Source organism: Anas platyrhynchos, chromosome Z (genome assembly GCF_047663525.1).
Source record: "Anas platyrhynchos isolate ZD024472 breed Pekin duck chromosome Z, IASCAAS_PekinDuck_T2T, whole genome shotgun sequence".
Taxonomy (NCBI): Eukaryota; Metazoa; Chordata; class Aves; order Anseriformes; family Anatidae; genus Anas; species Anas platyrhynchos.
The window spans coordinates 64,991,806-65,013,388 of NC_092621.1; the positions used below are offsets into that span (position 1 = coordinate 64,991,806).

General features: G+C 40.9%; 1 protein-coding gene across 10 annotated transcripts in view; it reads left to right on the forward strand.

The window, feature by feature from the left end:
• The window catches only part of ZNF608 (zinc finger protein 608), a 149,687-nt gene that overhangs the window by 106,998 nt on the left and 21,106 nt on the right, over positions 1-21,583 (forward strand). For 9 of the 10 annotated variants that reach the window (XR_011805681.1, XR_011805682.1, XM_072030763.1 and 6 more), the window contains one exon: positions 11,021-12,828. Coding sequence is in view for 7 of the 10 variants with exons in the window: in XM_072030763.1 (XP_071886864.1) it covers positions 11,021-11,087 (67 nt within the window). In the remaining 3 variants the exon portion in view is untranslated. Of the gene's footprint in view, positions 1-11,020; positions 12,829-16,642; positions 16,688-21,583 lie in introns of those variants that run through there. The other variant, XR_011805680.1, reaches the window with a different exon arrangement.

Genomic DNA, 21,583 nt, shown 5'->3' on the forward strand with positions numbered 1-21,583 from the left:
TTATATTACTCATGGAAAACCTTTCACTAATGCTACATTAATATAATCTGAGTAGAAGAGAAAATCTGTAGGAACATGTACCCTATAGGAAAAGAAAAATGAACCCTCCCCTCCCCCCATTCTAATTATTCTGTCAGAGTAGAATTGAATTCAGCTGCTCCTTTAAACTGAAAGGCCAAAAAAAGAGCTTGTATCTTTTTAAGCTGCAGCTTTTTCTTACAGCACACTGTTTACAGTCCATCTGAAATTTGAGGGTTGCATGCTCTATTCTTCCGCACAGAGCAAAATCAACAGCTCACATTTAAGATGTTTTGTTTCTTTTTGCAGTCTCTTGCTAGTGTACTTAGCAGAGAATGATTAAAACCTGTGCTCTGTTAGAACTGTTGCAGTGTTTAAACAAGGAAGTCTGTGTTTGTTTAAGAGAATGGGGAAATGGTTATCTTGACAGATTAGACTGGAAAAACAGGACAGCCACAGTCTAGCACAGATGTCCAAATTTGCCACTTGGCTGGTTTTTTGAGGTCCTCTAAACAAAACTTGCTTGTGTGTTTGTGCCTTTGCTCTGTTTGACACCTGACTGAGGAATGTGATTAAGCACTGCTGCCAGGGATTACATGTCTCTCGTGGGCAAGTGTTCACAAGGCTGAAGTTTCCTCATGTCTATCTAGCTGTGTCATAGCTTGCTAAGGGAATACAAGAGAAACATCTCAAAATGTATTAGAGCACTTGCAAAAAGGCTGGTTCATAATATAAAGGCTGTTTTGGACAGAAAAACAATGAAAGTTTTCTTTTCTTTTCTTTTCTTTTCTTTTCTTTTCTTTTCTTTTCTTTTCTTTTCTTTTCTTTTCTTTTCTTTTCTTTTCTTTTCTTTTCTTTTCTTTTCTTTTCTTTTCTTTTCTTTTCTTTTCTTTTCTTTTCTTTTCTTTTCTTTTCTTTTCTTTTCTTTTCTTTTCTTTTCTTTTCTTTTCTTTTCTTTTCTTTTCTTTTCTCCTTTCTTTTCTTTTCTTTTCTTCTCTTTTCAAGAGCTGAGATTTCTGGCATCTCTGTTCAGTTAGTGACAGAACATGCAGAAGTGAGAAACACATAATTTGCCTGTGAAATACTTAAGCTATTTGCAAGACTCAGTGCAGCCTCCCAGGTGTAAAACATGTCTCAATGGAAAGAAATTTTACATCCTTAATCAGTGTGAGATGATCATTTTCTAATGCATTTCAGATGCATGCTTCACTTGATAAATCCATACAAATGTCTGCTCAAACACTTTATCAACCTCCATTAACATTATCACCTTGAATTAGTTGTCCTCACATTACATCCATGACAGAAAAGGCACTTTTAAAGCCACTGCTATTTTCATTTGTCTAAAACCTATTTACCTGTGGACAAAGTATTGCTCTGTTAGATTAACCTTAATCCAAAAACCAATTGCAAGGATTCAAAGCACAAAGGCCACTAGTTTACAAGAAAAAAAATCATGACACTATTCAGACTTGTAAGGGTCACGCTATCCCACTGCCATGTGTAAGAAATGCTTTGTTTAGTGTGCATGTTCTGTGTATTACATACATCTTGGATGTATACATAAATTTGGTGTATGCTGTCAGGCACCAGGATTAGGTTAGAAATCTGGGCAGGATTCCAGAAAAACAGCAGTGCACAGTACCTGGTGATGGGGATGTATAAAAATATTTATAGTGATTGTCTTTCATTGCAATCTTTAAAAGTATTCTGAGCAGTTTCATCTATACACCTCTGTGTGATATTAAACTTGTTGATGGTGAAGACACAGTTAAAAGTAGAGGGCATCTGTTGTTTTAGAGAAACGGCTGAAATCCAGTAGGTCAATAGTTTGGATTCATATTACCACACTGGTGCCATAGAGGAATTTTATAAAGCACATATGGCAGAGAGATTACAGCAGTTCATGTGTCTTTGTTCAGGTTACCCTTGATTTAGAGTTCAGACTACTTTGGGACTCCAGTTTCCACACAGACAGAACCCCATAAGCATTTTAGATTTATAAATTGTAGAATAGTTCCAGGACTTCGATAACAGATTATAATATGTAAGTTTACATTCGGCTGCTGATTTTTGCTTTATTCCCAAGCTTCAGCCTTGAAAGATAGTGTTTGTTTTTTTTTTGTTTGTTTGTTTGTTTTCCCCAAGATTGAATGTAAAACATGCAGTAAGAACAGAGTTGAGTAAACTGGTTATGGTTAAAATCATTGGGTTGAAACAGCTAACTATCATAACGTGCTAAAAATCTTTGGATTTTTAGAATGTGTGCAAGTGTTCAAAAGGCAATTCTATTCTTTCTATTTTAGAGAGAAGAATGTTGTGCTGGATATGGTCAAATGCTTTGCACAAGTCCAGGTAGATGGTGTCAGTTGCTCTTTTATGCAGCAATGCCATAACCCTGTTACAGAAGGCCACTAGATTTGTCAGGCATGATCTGCCCTTAGTGTATCCATGTTGGCTGTCACCCATCACCTCCTGATCTTCCATGTACCTTAACACAGTTTCCAGGAGGATCTGCTCCATGATTCTGCCTGGCACAGAGGTGATACTGACTGGACTGTAGTTCCTCAGGTTCACCTTTTTTCCCTTTTTAAATTATTGGGCATATGATTTCGCTCTTCCAATCAGTGGGAACATCACCAGACTGCCACAGCCTCTCAAATATGATGATGGACAGTGGCTTAGTAACGTTATTTTCCAGTTCCCTTGGGACACTCAGATGCATGTCATCAGGTCCCATGGACTTTTGTACATTCAGGCTCGTTAGATGCTCTTGAACCTGATCTTCTCTTACAGTCTGTGGTACCTCATAGTCCCAGTCCCTGCCTTTGGATTCTATGAAATGGGCTATGTGACTAGAGCACTTGCCAGTGAAGACAGAGGCAATGAAAAAAAAAAGTGGAGTCCTTCAGCCTTCTACAAGTCCTGGATAACCACTTCTCCTGTTTCCTTCTGGAGAGGACTCACAATTTTCCCAGCCTTCCTTTTGTTATTGGCATACTGTCGAAGCTGTTCTTGTTGTCCTCGATGTCCCTAAATTGTCAGATGCAATGCTATCTGGGCTTTAGTTTACCTAACTTGATCCTTGGCTGCTCAGACGTTGTCTCCCTATTCCTCCCACATCACCTGTCCTTGCTTCCACCTTCTGTACACTTCCTTGTTATGCCTGCGTTTGAGCTTCTTGTTCATCTATGAAGGCCTCCTGGCATTTTTGCTGGACTTCCTCTTTACTGGGATGCATTACTCCTAAGCCTGCAGGAAGTGGTCTGACTTTACTAGGCCCTTCTTCCTTCCCTCCAGAGCCTTATCCTACAGTACGTGACCAAGCAGCATTTTGAAGAGCCCAAAGGCAGCTCTACTGAAGACTGAGGTGCTGAGCTTGCCGTACTCCTCCTTGCTGACTCTTGTACTCCACCATTTCATGATCACTGCAGCCAAAACAGACGTTGACCTTCAGATTCACAACGAGCACCTCCTTGGTGAGAACAAGACACAGCATGGCACCTCGCCTCCTTGGCTCCTCTATTCCTTGAGTACAGAATTTAACATCAACACATACGAGGAATCTCTTGGATTGCTTATTCTCTGCTGTGCTGTCTTTCCAAAAGATATGGAGATGGTCAAAATCTCCCGTGATGACCAAGGCTTCTAAAAGGAAGGCTGCTTCTATCTGCCTGCAGAAGACCTCAACTGCTTGGATTTCAGGGTCAACTGACCTGTAGCAGACCCCCATGATAAGGTCACCTGTCCCTGCTAAACTGCTCGTCCTAACCCAACAGCTTTCTGCCTGCTCCTCATCTCTTCTTGCTTAAGGGGGTGGAGGTGGGGAGGTGGTGTACATATTCAAGAGCTTTGGTTGCTCAAAGCCCGTCCTCAGCCACCTTCAGAGTCCAAAAGTGTCACCTCATCACAGGCTCACAGAGGCACAGAGTAGCTGAGCTCGGGAGGGACCCCTGGAGATCATGTAGTCCAGCCCGTTCCTCAAGCACGGGCCTCCTGGAGCACGTTGCCCGGGACCCTGTCACGCTGAGATTCTCAAGTTCTTCAAGGATGGAGGCGCTGCCACCCTTCTGGGCAACCTGTTCAAGGACTCGGTCACTCCGGCTGGGGTGCACAGCAGGGATGGGGCTGTCAGCATGGCCTGCCTTCCTGGCAGCTGCACGAGATGCAGTTCCGCAGGGCCTGCAGGCTGGGTGCTGGCCAAAGGGCTTGGACAGCCATGGGCTGGGAGACTGGAAGAGGAGCATGGACACACCTTCTGTGTCAGCATATGCATTAAATGTAATCATCGTATGCCCCACAAAATACCTCCCTCTGGCTTCCTTCCAAGTCGGAAAAAAAAAAAAAAAAAAAAAAAAAAAAGATCTGTTCCAGGTGAAAGATTTCTTTCTTTGGCTTTGCTTTCATTGGCATACCTACAAGCTGACCTCCCCACAAAAAGACAATAGCGAACCAATAGCAAACATATTGAAGCCAGGTCATCCAGGCCAGAAGCCTATCCTCACAAGACAGGTGCTTCTAGTCTAGGCTAAAATGTAAGAGAAGTAACACTATGTATGTTTAATTGTGTTCTGTACGTCCTAATTCATAGTTATTCACAACTCATTGTAATGAGAAAAATTTAAACACCATCTCTGGATTCCTTTCTTCACCTGGCTTCTTTAGACATCTTTCTGATGTTACCCAAGAGACCACAAACTTACTGTTGGGAAGGTTATATGGCTATGACAAGACCTAGAGTAGAAGCAAATGTACTCTACTGTCTAAAATTTTCCAGTAAGAGGTTTCTGTTCTATTATTTTTATTTTTACTTTTTTTTTTTTTTTTTTTTTTTTTTTAATGACATTTCTATGCTATGACTAATGCCTTCCTGTAAGGGGTTAATTTTAAAATATTTTTCCCTTTTTACCATTTTATATTTTCTAGAACAGAAAAAAAAAAAAAAGTCTACTGGTTGCAAAACAGGTTTGTGTTGATGGATTTCAGACAAGGTTTCTTTGCTACTTTTAATATATAAAGAATATACAGTGTTTGACAACACTGGGAAATGTTTGGATTGATTTAGTGCCTCATGGATGTGCAAGGAATAAAAAATACACACAAAACATTAAGTAAAAGTTAAAAACTTCTGAGTTTGAGATAGCTGTTTTCTTCAGCTGAATCTTCACATTTTGCCCTCATTTTTGGAGTTTAATGTCCTTCTAGTAATGCTAAATAAACATAACAGAACAGGTAAAACACTGAAAAACATTTGCAAAATGAGGTACTTAGGTAAGTAAAAATAAACTGCAGAGGTAGTGGATAGGTATTGTAGGGGTTTATTGCAGATCAAAGTGAACAATGTCAACAATGACATGCTATTGTGAAAGCAACAACACACCATGCTGGGATATGAAACAGCAAAGTCTGTAAAACATGAAGTAATGATCCCACTCTACAGAGCAATGGGAAGAAGTCAGTCAGCCTTGCCCTGTAGTTTTTGTTTTTGTTTTTGTTTTTGTTTGTTTGTTTTGGACATTATGTTTCAAGATGTGGAATGAAAATGGTCAGAAATGAGGGATTTCAGTTTTGAGAAGAGTCTGATCAGAGCTAAAAGTCTTAAATAGAATAAAAATAAAAATGAAAAATGAAAGTAATTTGTACTTCCTCGCTGTTATGAATAAGCTGAGAATTGAAGGAATGAGCAAGGGAGGTATATACATTGCCCATCAGAAAGGCAGGTGATTAAGGGCTATCACATGAGGCCATACCAAAAGTCTTTTTAGCCCAGAATACTGGTCATCTAGACCATCACTGATTCTTGAGTGACCTAAGAGCTAAGACCTATGCAGCAGTAAGGTCTGAGCGCTGAAGGCTAACATTACATGCTGAGTTCTGGCCAAAATATGGCATATACCTTTTTAACCTTTTATTTTTTATTTTTTTAATTATTGTTATTATTATATTTTTGTAATTAAAAAGGTTGTGTTGGGCTGCACTTTACTTTTACATTGATTAAGCATGGACTTTACTTCCTTTATTGAATGATATGATGATGATACCTTGCCAATGGGATATGTATTCGCGTAACTGTTGTAGATCACAGAATCACAGAATCACAGAACTTCTAGGTTGGAAGAGACCTCAAGATCATCGAGTCCAACCTCTGACATAACACTAACAGTCCTCCACTAAACCATATCCCTAAGCTCTACATCTAAACGTCTTTTAAAGACCTCCAGGGATGGTGACTCTACCACTTCCCTGGGCAGCCTGTTCCGATGTCTAACAACCCTTTCGGTAAAGAAGTTCTTCCTAACATCCAACCTAAACCTCCCCTGGTGCAACTTAAGCCCATTCCCCCTTGTCCTGTCACCAGGCACGTGGGAGAACAGACCAACCCCCACCTCGCTACAGCCTCCTTTAAGGTACCTGTAGAGAACGATAAGGTCGCCCCTGAGCCTCCTCTTCTCCAGGCTGAACAAGCCCAGCTCCCTCAGCCGCTCCTCGTAGGACTTGTTCTCCAGACCCCTCACCAGCTTCGTCGCCCTTCTCTGGACTCGCTCAAGCACCTCAATGTCGTTCTTGTAGTGAGGGGCCCAAAACTGAACACAGTTCTCGAGGTGCGGTCTCACCAGAGCCAAGTACAGGGGGACGATCACTTCCCCAGCCCTGCTGGCCACACTGCTTCTTATACAAGCCAGGATGCCATTGGCCTTCTTGGCCACCTGGGCACACTGCTGGCTCATATTCAGCTATCAACCAATACTCCCAGGTCCTTCTCCGCCAGGCAGCTTTCCAACCATTCCTCTCCCAGTCTCTAGCTCTGCTTGGGGTTATGGCACCCCAGGTGCAGGACCCGGCACTTGGCCTTGTTGAACTTCATGCAGTTGACCTCAGCCCATCGGTCCAGCCTTTCCAGATCCTCCTGAAGAGCCTTCCTACCCTCAAGCAGATCGACACACGCACCAAAGTTGGTGTCACCTGCAAACTTACTGAGGGTGCACTCAATGCCCTCGTCCAGATCATCAATGAAGATATTGAAGAGGAACGGCCCCAGCACCGAGCCCTGGGGAACGCCACTAGTGACTGGCCTCCAAATGGATTTGACTCCATTCACCACAAATCTTTGGGCCCGGCTATCCAGCCAGTTTCTAGCCCAATGAAGTGTGCACCAGTCCAAGCCATGAGCAGCCAGTTTCTTGAGGAGAATGCTGTGGGAAACAGTGTCAAAAGCCTTGCTGAAGTCAACGTAGACCACATCCACAGCCTTTCCTTCATCCACCAAGTGTGTCACTTTGTCATAGAAGGAGATCAGGTTCGTCAAGCAGGACCTGCCTTTCATAAACCCATGCTGACTGGGCCTGATCGCCTGCTTGCCCTGCAAGTGCTGTGTGATGACTCTCAAGATAATCTGCTCCATGAGCTTCCCTGGCACTGAGGTCAAACTGACAGGCCTATAGTTCCCTGGGTCTGCCCTCCGGCCCTTCTTGTAGATGGGCGTCACGTTTGCTAGCCATCGGTCCACTGGGACCTCCCCCGATAGTCAGGACTACTGATAAATGATGGTAAGCAGCTTGGCCAGCTCCTCTGCCAGTTCTCTCAGTACCCTTGGGTGGATCCCATCCGGCCCCATCAACTTGTGCACATTCAAGTGCTGTAGCAGGTCACCAACCAGTTCTTCGTGGATAGTGAGGGCCACATCCTGCTCCCCATCCCCTTCCACCAGTTCAGGGTACTGGGTATCCAGAGAACAACCGGTATTGCCGCTAAAGACTGAGGCAAAGAAGGCATTAAGCACCTCCGCCTTTTCCTCATCTTTTGTAACAAGGTTTCCCCCGGCATCCAGTAAAGGATGGAGATTCTCCTTAGTCCTCTGTTTTGCATTGATGTATTTGTAAAAAGATTTTTTGTCGTCTTTAAGGGCAGTAGCCAGATTGAGCTCCAGATGAGCTTTGGCCTTTCTAATTTTGTCCCTGCACTGCCTCATAACATCCTTGTAGTCCTCCTGAGTGGCCCGCCCTTTTTTCCAAAGATTATAAACCCTCTTTTTTCTCCTAAGCTCAAGCTGCAACTCTCTGTTGAGCCAGGCCGGTTTTCTTCCATGCCAGATCGTCTTTGGGCACGTGGGGACAGACCGCTCCTGCGCCATTAAGATTTCCCTCTTGAAGAGCTCCCAGCCTTCCTGGACTCCTCTGCCCTTCAGAACCGCCTCCCAGGGGACTCTACCAACCAGTGTCCTCAGCAGCTCAAAATCAGCCCTCCGGAAGTCCAATACAGCGGTTTTACTGGTCCAGTTCCTGGCCTCGCCAAGAATAGAGAACTCCACCATTTCGTGGTCACTCTGCCCAAGACAGCTTCCGACCACCACATCTCCCACCAGTCCTTCTCTGTCTGAGAAGAGAAGGTCTAGCGGGTCACCACCCCTGGTAGGCTCACTAACCAGCTGTGTCAGGAAGCTATCTTCCAGGCTTTCCAGAAACCTCCTAGACTGCTTTCTCTGGGCTGTGTTGTGCTTCCAGGATATGTCAGGGAAGTTGAAGTCCCCCATGAGAATAAGCGCCGACGATTTCACAACTTCTGTCAGTTGCCTGTAGAACTCCTCAACCATCTCCTCGTCCTGTTTCGGCGGTCTATAACAGACCCCGACCAGGACGCTAGCCTTGTTGACCTTCCCACCAATCCTAACCCAGAGGGACTCAACCTTGTCACTCCCAGCCTCGAGTTCCATAACATCAAAAGATTATCTAATATAGAGAGCCACACCACCACCCTTTCTGTTCTGCCTGTCCCTTCTGAAGAGCTTATAGCCAGTCATTTCAGCACTCCAGTCATGACAGTGGTCCCACCGCGTCTCCGTGATGGCAACCGAGTCACAGCCTGCCCGCTGCATGATGGCTTCCAGCTCCTCCTGTTTGTTACCCATGCTGCGTACATTAGTGTAGATGCACTTCAGCTGGGCCATTGCCTTATCCCCCAACCTTGCCATTGTTCCCCCTGGCACAGCTCCAACAAGCCTTGTTTCAGCCCCATCCCCCATCTTACCTAGTTTAAAGCCCTCTCAATGAGCCCCACCAGCTCCTGGCCCAGGATCCTTTTTCCCCTTGGAGATAGGGACCCATCTGCAGCCATCAGGCTGGGTGCTGAGTAAAACGACCCATGGTCAAAAAAAAAAAAACAACAAAAAAAAGTCAAAAAAAGATGTACTTGCCTGTTTCACAGTATCTTTGTGTTAGGTATGCAGGTTTCTGGAATTGCATGAGAGGGACAAGACAGCTTTTCTTTTATTTTTTTCTTTATCTATTGGAAAGACATTTTTTTCCTTGTTATTTTTCAAACACATTTTTTCTTTTTTTTTTACAATTATATGTGACAAAGATTTTCTCATGATGAGTTCTATGAGTTTTTGTTTGCAGCCCATAATCACAAGTTGTTGAATTTTCAGCTCTTGCAAAGTTGGATGATCTTTTAGGAAAAATATTTTACTGTTGACTTGCCAAGATAGTCAACAATACTATCTTGTGGGACTAATTAATTAAGCCTTGCTAACTTTTTGTAGCGTTTACAACATGTTGATTTGCCATAGATACAAGCCTCTTGTCATCCAGACTCTAGACACAAACAACCCTCCACACTGCCAGGTCAGTTAGGAATATCTGACTTTTCTTTTCTTTTCTTTCTTTTCTTTTCTTTTCTTTTCTTTTCTTTTCTTTTCTTTTCTTTTCTTTTCTTTTCTTTTCTTTTCTTTTCTTTTCTTTTCTTTTCTTTTCTTTTCTTTTCTTTTCTTTTCTTTTCTTTTCTTTTCTTTTCTTTTCTTTTCTTTTCTTAAATCTACTTTTAGCTTAAGAATGAATACAGGTTTCAGGGAAAGGATAAGGCTGTGAAAGGAATGTGCTAATTGTGCTGGGAAAATGTATGAATACAATCTGACTGCTCAGAAGCTTTTGTGGTAACAATTGACCTTCCTTTAAGAGGTCACTGCTTGTATTTCCTTCAAGTTTTCTAGGTAAAATGAACATGGAATGGGTAGATTTACTCCCCAGAAAAAATGGACAGCACCAGAAGCAGCCCCCTTGCTACATGTATATGGTATACTGCGAAATGAAAGAGTGCTGGGGAACAGATCTGGGCACTAGGCTCAGCCACCCACACGGACAGTGCCAGGGCTGCCTCAGCCCAGATTTGTCTGTACCAGCTAGCAGTCTTGTGCTGGGCATGGTTTGTGACTTTGCACAACCTGTGGGTACAGGTTTGGCCAACTTGTCATGAGCAGTGAGATAGTTTAAAGGAAAGGATGTGTGCCATTCTTTGTAGGCTGGCTTCATTGCCAGAGAATGTCCTTGAGCAGATTGAATTTACTGCCGTGTCTTAGGCCATCTGTCCTGGACAGAAAGGAAGGCATTAATGTTTATCTCTTGCAAAGAAGTTCCTACCTCAAGGCTGAGGTCAGTGCAAGGTCATGGCAAAAATAAATAAATAAATAAAAATCTTGGCTTCTAACTATTTACACAGTGACAAGCCTTCTGGTATGTCAAGATCTAGCGGTTCCCAACATAACAAGCACTTTTTCTGCCGAGAGCACAAATAGTCACCAGTCATAATTACAGAAAATAAATAAATAAACAAATAAATAAATAAATAAAATCAGAGTTCCTCATTCATTCCTCTTTTACAAAAGCCAGTTTTGTCATATTTGACATGTTTGGATGGGGCTAAAGACAAAGACTACTAACCCTAGCTGATTTTATTTCTCAGTAACTACTACTATACCAAAATATGGAAAGAATAATCTCAACCCAATCCACAGTTTTACTGCCCAGACATCCCAATAAATTGTGAGCATATTATAACTGGTGACCATCATGAACTGCTCTGTCCCGGCAAAAATAGTTGTAAGCAATGGAATGGAATGTAAGAGTTGGACTTGATGATCCTTATGAGTCCCTTCCAACTTGGGATCTTCTATGATTCTATGATTCAATGTGCTGTTGGAAAAAAATGCCTTTTTTTTTTTCCTTTTTAGATCATTCTTGGAAATATTGACATCTTGCAAAGAGAATAATGCATTCCCCTGGAGACCTGGGATTTAACCTTGAAAGAATCTAGCATGATTGATCAGAAAGCTATCTATACATCTGTTTATCTGTCTAGGTAAATGGGAAGGAGAAGAGAAAAACTTTCTGAAAATAAAATTTGACTTATTTCTCCACAAAAATGTCAATAGAGATATTCACATACTGACTCCAAGAAAGGTACAATATGCTTGCTGACAGTACATTTATCCAGAGATTTACTTTATGGCAAAAAAAATGCTATTTAATTTTTCAGTGAAGCTGTAAACTCAAAGTTAGCAAAACTCAAATGGACTTTCAGGACAACATCAATCAATTATGCTTTGCATAGCATTCCTGGACCGATAATAAGACATACAATAAGGGCTATTTATTTTGTTTAGCAGCCTTCCAAAAGAAGGTGATAAAAACCCATAGAGTGTGATGGCCAGGGAACAGTCAATTTCCCTGGGCAGCCCTACTCTTGTGGTAGCTCTGGGTTTGCTCTTCCCTTGACCCTACCTCTAACAATAACAGCGGACTGAGACTCCCACAAGATTGCCAGCTTTCCAGACATCTGCTCAGCTTTTGCTTGCTTTTTGCAAACAATATAGATTTTGGCTCTTTATGCCCAAGGTAGTGCCTGTAGCTTGAGTAGAACCCTGGTTTATGGATGCCAGTCTGCTGCAGAACCACAGTGCAACGCCCTTGGTCCCAGAAATGCAGGTCCAGACCCACTGGGACACAAGCTCAGAGCATCCTGGTGGCTCTGAGTCAGGGCATCTGCAGGGGTGGCTGTGGGGCTGACCATCGGGCTGGGGTGCTCAGGGTGATGGAAGTGTGGGAGAAGGCTGGCAGCCTATAGGACAGGTGCACAGGATCTGAATTCACGGGGACACCATGGAGCTTTACCAAAAGCCTCCCTGAGTGTAAGGGGGGATGGCTGGTGGCTCTGAAAAGAGGGGTGAAAGAGCTGTGAGAGCTGCACATGCATCCCACCCATGAGGCTTCCACAGCTTATGGGTGGAAGTGCAAATCTTTCTGCTTGGTTCCAAATGTGCTCAAGTTGACCAGGCTCCAAAGCACAGCTCAAAAATCCATGGTATATTCTTGTGTCTGAGTGGGTAGCTCTAGCAAAGAAAGTGGGGAAAGAGAAGGAGGTGTCTAGTGAAAGAGGGAAAGAGAAGACAAGGGACAGACACTGACTTTAGCAAAACAGAAATATAGAAGGACTCTGGGAAAATAATAGGGAAATAAAAATTATCTCTACATAATTAATGCTCCATTAATTTTAAGTTCTTAAATAAATATGATTCACATTGCTCACGACTGTTAGTGTTCTCCTTCACATTGTTTCAGGACACCGGCTGCTTCATATTCCAGTAAAGAAAACTTAAACCATATGAAAATGCTTAAATGACTGTACATTTTGGTATGTTATTGCCTTTTATTTTTTGATTGACGATGTGAGAATGCACACCTCATTGCAAAGTAATGCTTTTAACTTAAATCAAATAAATTCTAAGTGAACATGTTTTATGCATTCATGCTTATAGTTTGAAAAAAAAGTATTTCCTAAAAACCAACACTGTCTTTTAACTATCCAGTGAACAAGTCACTGGAGATGTCTGCATGTCTCAGACAGTGAGCATTTACTTGTATTGTCTTAAAACTGTTACAAGTTTAGGGCTCACAGAGCTGCTGTAGTTTTAATGAAGCGGTTAATGATGTGTGAATTATAGATCCTGACAACCTCTTTAATAAAATCAACAGGACTGCATCCACAGTCTACCATAGCAGCTAAATAATGACAATACTGTCTGCTTAACATAGCGCACCATCTTTAAGTAAAGTGCCATTCTTGCATTCTTGTGATGAAAAATTCTGGTAAACACAAAGAGGAATGTGAGCAATGAAGAACAACCTGATGTACATGACACTTCATTTCTTTCAGTTTGAGAAAGAAATGCACTAGCCACAGGGAATTTGCAAACACAGCACCATGTAAAGCAATGGGTTTTTCATTGCTGTAACAGCTTTCCTGTGAGATCCTTCACTGAAGTGAAGAGCAGTGGGAAGCGTAATGAACTTTAACAGTCAAAAGTTTACATTTTGTTTTGTTTTGTTTTTAAAGGCATGTGAACTTTGCCTTCCCAACAGCTTTCAGTGAACAATTGTCTTCATAGCACAGCTATGTAATTGGAATGTGATAGTGGTGGACTGCGCTTACTTACAGGGAAATCAGTACTGTGTGTATGCACGTCAAGGGATATTTCCATACACTCAGCTGATCAGAATAGAATAATTGTTGTGAGAATGGAAACCTTTGTTTGGGTTTTGCTTTGCTTTTGGTGATCAGTCTTGTACCCAGCCAATGATTCAGTGAAAATTTTATACATGCCTTTTATACAAATATTACCTAAACAATCTTCTTAATTGTCTGACAGACTGAAATTAAACACTAACGTGTATGTAAAAATCTAAGGCTACTTTACCGAGTGTGTGTGCTCCTGCTTCTATTATTTTTTGCTGGTAGGTCAGAGAGCTGTTTTTTGCTCATGTATTTAACAGATACTCTAGCAAAGAAAAGAGAGAAGAACCAAGCCATATTCACTAGCTTATGTAATCACTTCATTAGGTTTCATGGTTCAGGCAATATCAGAGTGACAAAATACTTAAAAGCTAGAAAATAGCTGGCATGTAAAAGAAAATACCATTAAGACTCAGCTACCAAAGAAGAAATTATCTAGCCTGTATATGAACTTGTGAACATGATCAACATACAATAAACCTGGCCTTCTGGCCTAAATTGGTCCACGTGAAATTTTCTTTAACAGTAAGGGGACTACAAGCTGTAAAGCCTGTTGCAATTATCATGTACAAATGAAGCAGAATGACTTGCTTAGGGAAGCACAGCCAAAACATTAAGTTAGTCCCCAGAAGCTAAGAGTCATTTTTCCTGCATGACCGAAGCAGTGTTTGTACAAGAAACATTGGCTTTGTTCTCCTGAGCAAGAAGACTTGGATTTGCTCCTTGCATTTGCACCTCCCCACTCCTCTTTCCTTTCTGTCCTTTGGCTCCCACTACAATCCTCTGTAAACACACAGATGTTCACAGCTTTTCATGAAGGCACAGAAGTTTGTATCTCGTCTCCTAGTCTGCAGAATTTTGTGTCTCATGTCTCTTCCACTGATCCTTGTCCCACCCTTCTCAGTTAATACTTTGCTTAGCCCAATTCTAACACAAAATCACCCTTTCATCAAATTCACTCTGCTCAAACCCAAAGGGAAAAACATAACTGTACTTTCCTATCTCTCACACCCCATGTGAAATAGCAGTCCCCTACCCCACCAGCAGATCTATTTTTCCTCCCTCCTCCCTCGGCCATTTTGAGCACATGGAGCTGGCTTTGCTGCTTGGAGCAGATGTTGGCGGGAAGATGATTAAAGAAAGGCAGACCAGCTGGTAAGTCCATTAGTCTTTCAGCAGGTGTAGACTTTGGGGATGAGAGAAGGCCTTCCAGTCATTTCTCTCTTTCAAAGCACATCATATTTTGAATGGAAGAATGTGGAGAGGGTGGTTGTACCTCTTGGGCAAAAACACACATCCAGCGCTCTGGATAAAGTAGAGATACTCCTTGTTCACATATATTAGAAGTTAAATACACAGAAGATTTATCTTCCTAGTAACACCCCCCACTATTTCTGCTACCACTGCAGTAAAGAAAAACAAAACAAACAAAACAAAACAAATTACCCCAACAGCTTAGTAGTTAAAATCCCAGCCTACAAGCTGCTGTACTGTTTCTTTCACTTCTATTAGCATCAGGGCAGCAAATCCTAGAAAAACGGGAGCAGTAAAATTGCCATATTGGAGAGTTAGTGGGCGTGTGCTGCTCAAAAGCGCGTGCAACAATGAGAGCTAAAGAAGAGTAAATCTTCTTCCCATATAACGAACCATCCACTTCAGATGTCCTGAGCAGTGCCATATGCTGCCAATATTCCCATTCAAGTCAGTTTATTCCTCAGAGAATAAAGCCCCTGAGCAGCATGGGAAGGGCACGGTTCTTGAATCAATAGTCTTCAGAACAGGGAATCCACTAACAAACATGAAAAACCTGAGTCTGGAAACAATACTGAAGCCAGATGTACTATTTTTTTTTTTTTTTTTTTTTTTTTTTGTGCAAATGCAAAAAAAGAGGTACCATGTTACTTATTTAAAATTTTGCATTTTACTTTCTTCAGATTAAGATAAATATCACAAGCAGTATTGGTTTTCTTTTATTTTAGACCACCTACCCACAAGAGAAAAAGAGATCCAATCATACAATGATCCTCTGCTTCATTACCACACGAAAGAGGTTTAGAAAAGCTTAGGATAAGCAATGGGATTTGTGAGCATGTTTCTGAGTCAAACCTTAGAGATTTTTGAGGTTTGCTTACAATCCCTTGCCTTTTTCAGCAATCAGACATTAGAGGACCTTAGAGAAATATAGGTCATTAACTGATCCAGTTCTAGCATATAATGGTTGCTATTGATATCAAGAAAACCTGTGCTTTCCATTAATCATATCACTAAGCAATATTCTCTAACTAGGAAAACACTAGCTTATCCTTATTTTTTCAGGGCTACTTTTTTTCACCCTGCTCCTCTTCATTTCCTTTTGTTTCTCAGAAATGCACTCTCTCTTCTGTTACAATATGTCAGGGAAAATCATTGTAGAAGTGTGTCTTTCACTGAAAATTATATGAACTGCTTCAGAGATGGCAGTGACACATATCTGATTACGAAGATGTCAATATTTTATGATCACAACAGAAAGAGCTGAATGGTGGAAATCTGTAAAATGCAAATGCAACAGGCTCAATATTATTTTTTTATTTTATTTTATTTTATTATTTTATTTTATTTTATTTTATTTTATTTTATTTTATTTTATTTTATTTTATTTTATTTTATTTTATTTTATTTTATTTATTTTATTTTATTTTATTTTATTTTATTTTATTTTACTTTATTTTATTTTATTTATTGTATTTTATTGTATTTTTTCTTTTTATTTACTTATTTTATTTTACTTTTGTTAGTTAGTGTTTTTAAGGGTTCTAGGGGAGCCAAGAAGGTTTCTTGCAGTTCAGGGACTTTTAAGTGGCATCTTGTTGGACTGCACTGATGCTTTTGTTCAAACCTCATCAAGGCTGGTGTTGTAATGAGTGAAAACTGGCACAGCACCACCAAAATCAAGCAAATCTGTTTTTTTTCTTTTTTTTTATATTGAGAAGCTTGTCCTCAATGCAGTCATTACTTCTACTCTGCATCTTGCAGAAGACAGTGGCATACTTTTTCACAGTCGATAACACAACTTTAACCATGCTTTTGAAAGTTCTTGTTTCCTAATTTGTGCAGTATTATTTCTGCAAAATAGTTGACAAGCTGTAGCCAGCTGCCCACAGCTGCTGTTATTTCAGAAGTCCGCAACGACCTGCAGTTACCCCAGAACTCCTCATTTGAATTTATTCTTCCTCACTGTCTTGTAGTGTTTCATCTAATTAATATAACAACTTTCATAATCTTTCATAAACTTTCATTTCAGGAGAATGTTGCAGAGGAAAACATACACCAGTGTACTGTACTCTAGGTGAGTAAAGAAAGAAAAAACAATCTTGATAAGCAGTGCTCAATACCGCTTGGAATATAACTTGTGTTTGTATTACTGGATATCTGCACAAAGTGCACTGCAATGGATTCAGATTAATATTTTATTGTTGTTTCTAGTCTACAGAAATCGTGACTTTGAGTTCAGACTAATCAATAAATCAAATACAACATCACAAGTGGTGAAGTGTTCCCTTGGAAATGTGCCTCATTTTTATTACTACCATGTCACTTAAAACAGAATTCTTTGTCTTTGGCTTCACGAGTAGGTATAAAAGCAATTCCATAGCCAACTGTCAGATAAAGCAGACTCAAATCATGTCCTATAATGACAAGGTCATGCACCACATAGAACCACTTTTAGGTTTGCTTTGAGTAAGCTCAGATGAAGAAAAGCCTGCATCAAAATACAAAAAAGATCCATTGAAGGGTTTGGATGAGTCATTCAGTCTCACCTGAGAATACATGTAGATAAAAAGAGCATAGCTTTGATGGAGGCACTAGTGAATTGGTTATGTTTTCATAATGACTTCTTTACATTATTGAATACAATGGGAACTTTAAGGCCAACTGCAATAACAGTTTCTCATGAAAAATTAACAAAGAATTTATGGAAATGTAGCAAATGTCCCAAAGCAATTAGCTTAGATTTCTCTAGAGTCTGAGAAAAGCCTGGATAATTGCAGGCAAAAACTGCATAAAGTGGCTATTTTCATTATCATAGGACACAGAAAGTCCATTTTCATCACAATGGGACATAATGATGTTAAAACTAACACAGAGATATGCTTAAAGAGGTTGAGACACAGTTTATGGGATAGATTGATTTATGTGGCATTTAGATCCATATTAAAGATCATTTTTAAAGGGATAAGGTAGGTTTTACCTGCTGTCTTCAAACCTGCCTGCAAGTTAAGAGAAAAAAATAGATTGCAGTCTCAGGATGCTAATTGTACATTACCAGAAGGATGCACAGGAATGAATTTAATTTGTCGTGAATGAAGAAGAGTAAAATTGTAATACAAATTGGCACATGAATATACATTTGAAAGTACCCATTATACATATGTTTATAAGAGCACTTACAATGCTAGTGCTGTGGAGCTTGGAAATGAAGCAGTTGTGACAGGCTAAAGTCATGTGAGAATCACCCTTAAAATTGTAAGAACATTACAGAGAGAACCTGTAACACATGCTCAGCCTTATTTTCTGTTTTGTCCACAAGCACTGTTGGTGCATTTTATTTTATTTCACTGTTCTGCCTGTGACGCTCTCTCGTCAATCTAATTACTCCTCACATGAACTGGAAAGTCATATTCTGGTTGGATGCCCATGCTTGAGTGATTTATATTACATAACACAAGCAGCTTCTCATAATCACAGATGTCCTTCACAATGTCACACACTTCGATCTGCAGAGTATTTCCACCACAGGTTGTAAGAGAAAGTTTTCTATTATCTCACAGTATAATTTCTGCACTATTACTTTGGTCATTATGCAGGTAAAACCAGCATTGGTCTCTTAGGGATTTTAACTACACCTTATATATTCTTACAGCTGAGTAACACTTGACTTTCAGTCTAGCTGTTGGACTTGATTATAATCTTGGTCTTATCAGTCAAAATCAAAGCAACTTTGCCAATATTTTGCATCAGTGCAAATCTCATATGGATGGGCTAGATATTTTTTCCACTAGTCTGTCAGCTTTCTTCTCCCTCAACACGAGTGTATATTGGTGTGATTGTACAATTAACATATTATAATTTGTGACCAATTTTGCCCCATGCATTTTCTGATAACCTTTGTTTCATGTCTTAGCAGAAAGGATAAACAGATTCAGTGTTTTAATTAGCAGGAGTTAAAAAGTAGTAAATCAGAGCTTGTGCATATCTGTTTATCACCTGCCCATACACACACAGCTATATCTACATATTCATACAATTTTAGCAGTTTGCACATTTTTACTTCTTAAAAGTACATAAGATTCCTTAGATTATCCTATTAAATGTTTTCATTAGTTGTTAAATTATTGGTAACAAGTAATGGTAACATGCAATTTTAAAATATTTCATTTTTTTCATTATCTCATTTATTTTTTTTTTTTTATTTCACAAAAAAAAAAAAAAAGAGAAGAAGGGAAAAAAAGAAGAAAAGAGAAAATTGAAAAGAGATAGAAAAAAAGAGAAAAGAAAAACAAATAAAAAAGAGGAGAGGAGAGGAGAGGAGAGGAGAGGAGAGGAGAGGAGAGGAGAGGAGAGGAGAGGAGAGGAGAGGAGAGGAGAGGAGAGGAGAGGAGAGGAGAGGAGAGGAGAGGAGAGGAGAGGAGAGGAGAGGAGAGGAGAGGAGAGGAGAGGAGAGGAGAGGAGAGGAGAGGAGAGGAGAGGAGAGGAGAGGAGAGGAGAGGAGAGGAGACTCGAGGAGAGGAGAGGAGAGGAGAGGAGAGGAGACTCGAGGAGAGGAGAGGAGAGGAGAGGAGAGGAGAGGAGAGGAGAGGAGAGGAGAGGAGAGGAGAGGAGAGGAGAGGAGAGGAGAGGAGAGGAGAGGAGAGGAGAGGAGAGGAGAGGAGAGGAGAGGAGAGGAGAGGAGAGAAAAAGAAAAGAAAATATTTCTACAAGCCTATAGTGACCAGAAAACAATTTAATTCACTGAAGCAAAGGTTTCCGTGAAACTCTGCTGAATATGAAACACTGACATTAAACACCCTTGGATCTGAAACTTCTGGATGGTTTAGATACCAGTAGGTCAAATGAAGCTATTGCTCAAGGCTGGTTTAAAACTACTTGTAACATGTTTTGATTTACAGATTATCAATTCAGCTGAGCAGCAGAAGAACATATTCGGGGAATCGCATAAACAAATACATTCAGCTGTACTGTGGATTAACCTAAAGTGACACATTTATTTAAAAATCTGCCTACTACTTGTCCTCATTGATTAAATGCCCTTAAGAAAGTGAGTCTGATGAAATAGAAGCCATTAAGATTCAGCACACCTCCTCCATTCCTTTTGATGGTTGACACATTCCCTGGAGTGGAAGATTGGACAGCTGATAAGCTAACACTGAATTATAAGCACTTTGTGCAATGTCACCAGCAAATGAAAGATCTACTGTTTTGCTTGCAAAGCAACAGTGTGCCTTAACAGCACAAAAATGTACATGGTGCAGAATTATTTCATCCTGTGGGTTGAGAATATAAATTCATACACAGATATATATAGAAAGAGAAATGTATATATGTAATATAATCTGTGCATTTGTATGGCAGAGACCAGCTCATGGTGCAGCACAGCTCATTCTGAGGTACAGTATCATTGATCAGGAAAATAGAAGTGTCTGTCTAGGGCTGTTTTGGCGTTGTCAAAAATCCAGACTAGCATGGTGTGACATCTCCATTGAGGATACTATGGAAAGATATTTCTGAAACCAGGTCAGGGAAATAGGCATGGGAGAAGTCTTCTTAGCCCTAAACTGTGCTAGGTTCAAGAGATTACATGTGAGCTTTAGAAGGACTAGGTGAAAAAAGATTGAGATTTTTTAAAAAAAAGGAGGGGGGGGGGGTGTCTTTATGCTAGTCTGCGTAATGCTCCTTGGCTTTGGGCCCCCCTTTTTGTTGATTACAAAGCCACCAGCAAAGTGATGATCTCCTGGTTATCCAGAACAGTCAAGCACCAGACTAAAGTGACAATGCCACAACAACATCTTCAGCAGCAAAGCAGGCATGGCTGTTCTCCCCCTTTTTCATTCTCTCATTTCAGCCCCAGCACAGAGACTGTGAGGCTGTGAGGTGGCCCTGGGCAGAAGAGCCAATCTTGTGGTTGCAACCTGTGCTTGGCCCCATCACCCAACATGAAACTACAGCCTCCAGGTCTTCCCAGCGCTGTGGCATGAACCCTGTCCTCCCTGACACAAGGAAACACTTGGATGATCACTAAGCAGTCTTAGCTTGCTTATTGCAGCATTAACCATGGCTTGCATTTTTATTGCAGGTGGCTAACTATGGGTTTTAACACCCGCTGTAAGCCTCTGAGTTGATACCATACTGGTTTGCCTTGCTGCCAGGTATTCCGTTTGATGTACATTTCTGTGATGCTGAGCTAAGTTTGATAGCTCAGGATCAGGTATCAAATCCAGCTCTCCCATTCACCTGGGTTATTTTGGGCTCCAAATCAGTCACACTGTTCTAAACCACATACATTATTTTTTGTCATGCTGCAGGACCTTCACAATTATTAAGATGCCACTGAACGTTCACTAGGAGACAAGCTCTGCCCCTAAAAACATCAATCTAAATTGACAGGAAAGGGAAGGGCTAGGGGTGAAGGCATTTAGACAAATAGAGCAATTATGTCCCACATTATTGTCCGTACCATGAGCTTGCTGGTGGGCTGCTACTGCTGTTTGGAAAAATGGTTTTCAACGAACAGGAGAATTAATGAAACGAGATTTTCTACAGAACAGCATGCTTTACCCTGCAGAGCGCCATCCATCTCACAGTGCTGCCTCTCTGTTCTCCTCATGGCCACATTTCCAGGCAGGCACGGTCTGCCCTGGCTATGGCTGGGTACAGCCTACCGACCCTCTTGCAGGGGCACTGGGGATATTGCTGTCCTCTACACAGCTGCCAATTTCCACACATGTTTTAGGAACTTTATTATCCTGGATTTCCAGTCTGCTTTTAAATTCGATTGAATTGGTGGAATTACAGCATTACTTTAAATGTCTTTTCCTCCTTATTGCTCCAACAGCAAATTTCCTTCCTCAGGTTCCCACCTGGCAATTTTACATCTCAGAAAGACAGAAAGAAAAACTAAATATACCCCCTACATGTACTCTGCACTGAATACAGATATTTGTCATAATTGATACCCAGGGCCTCA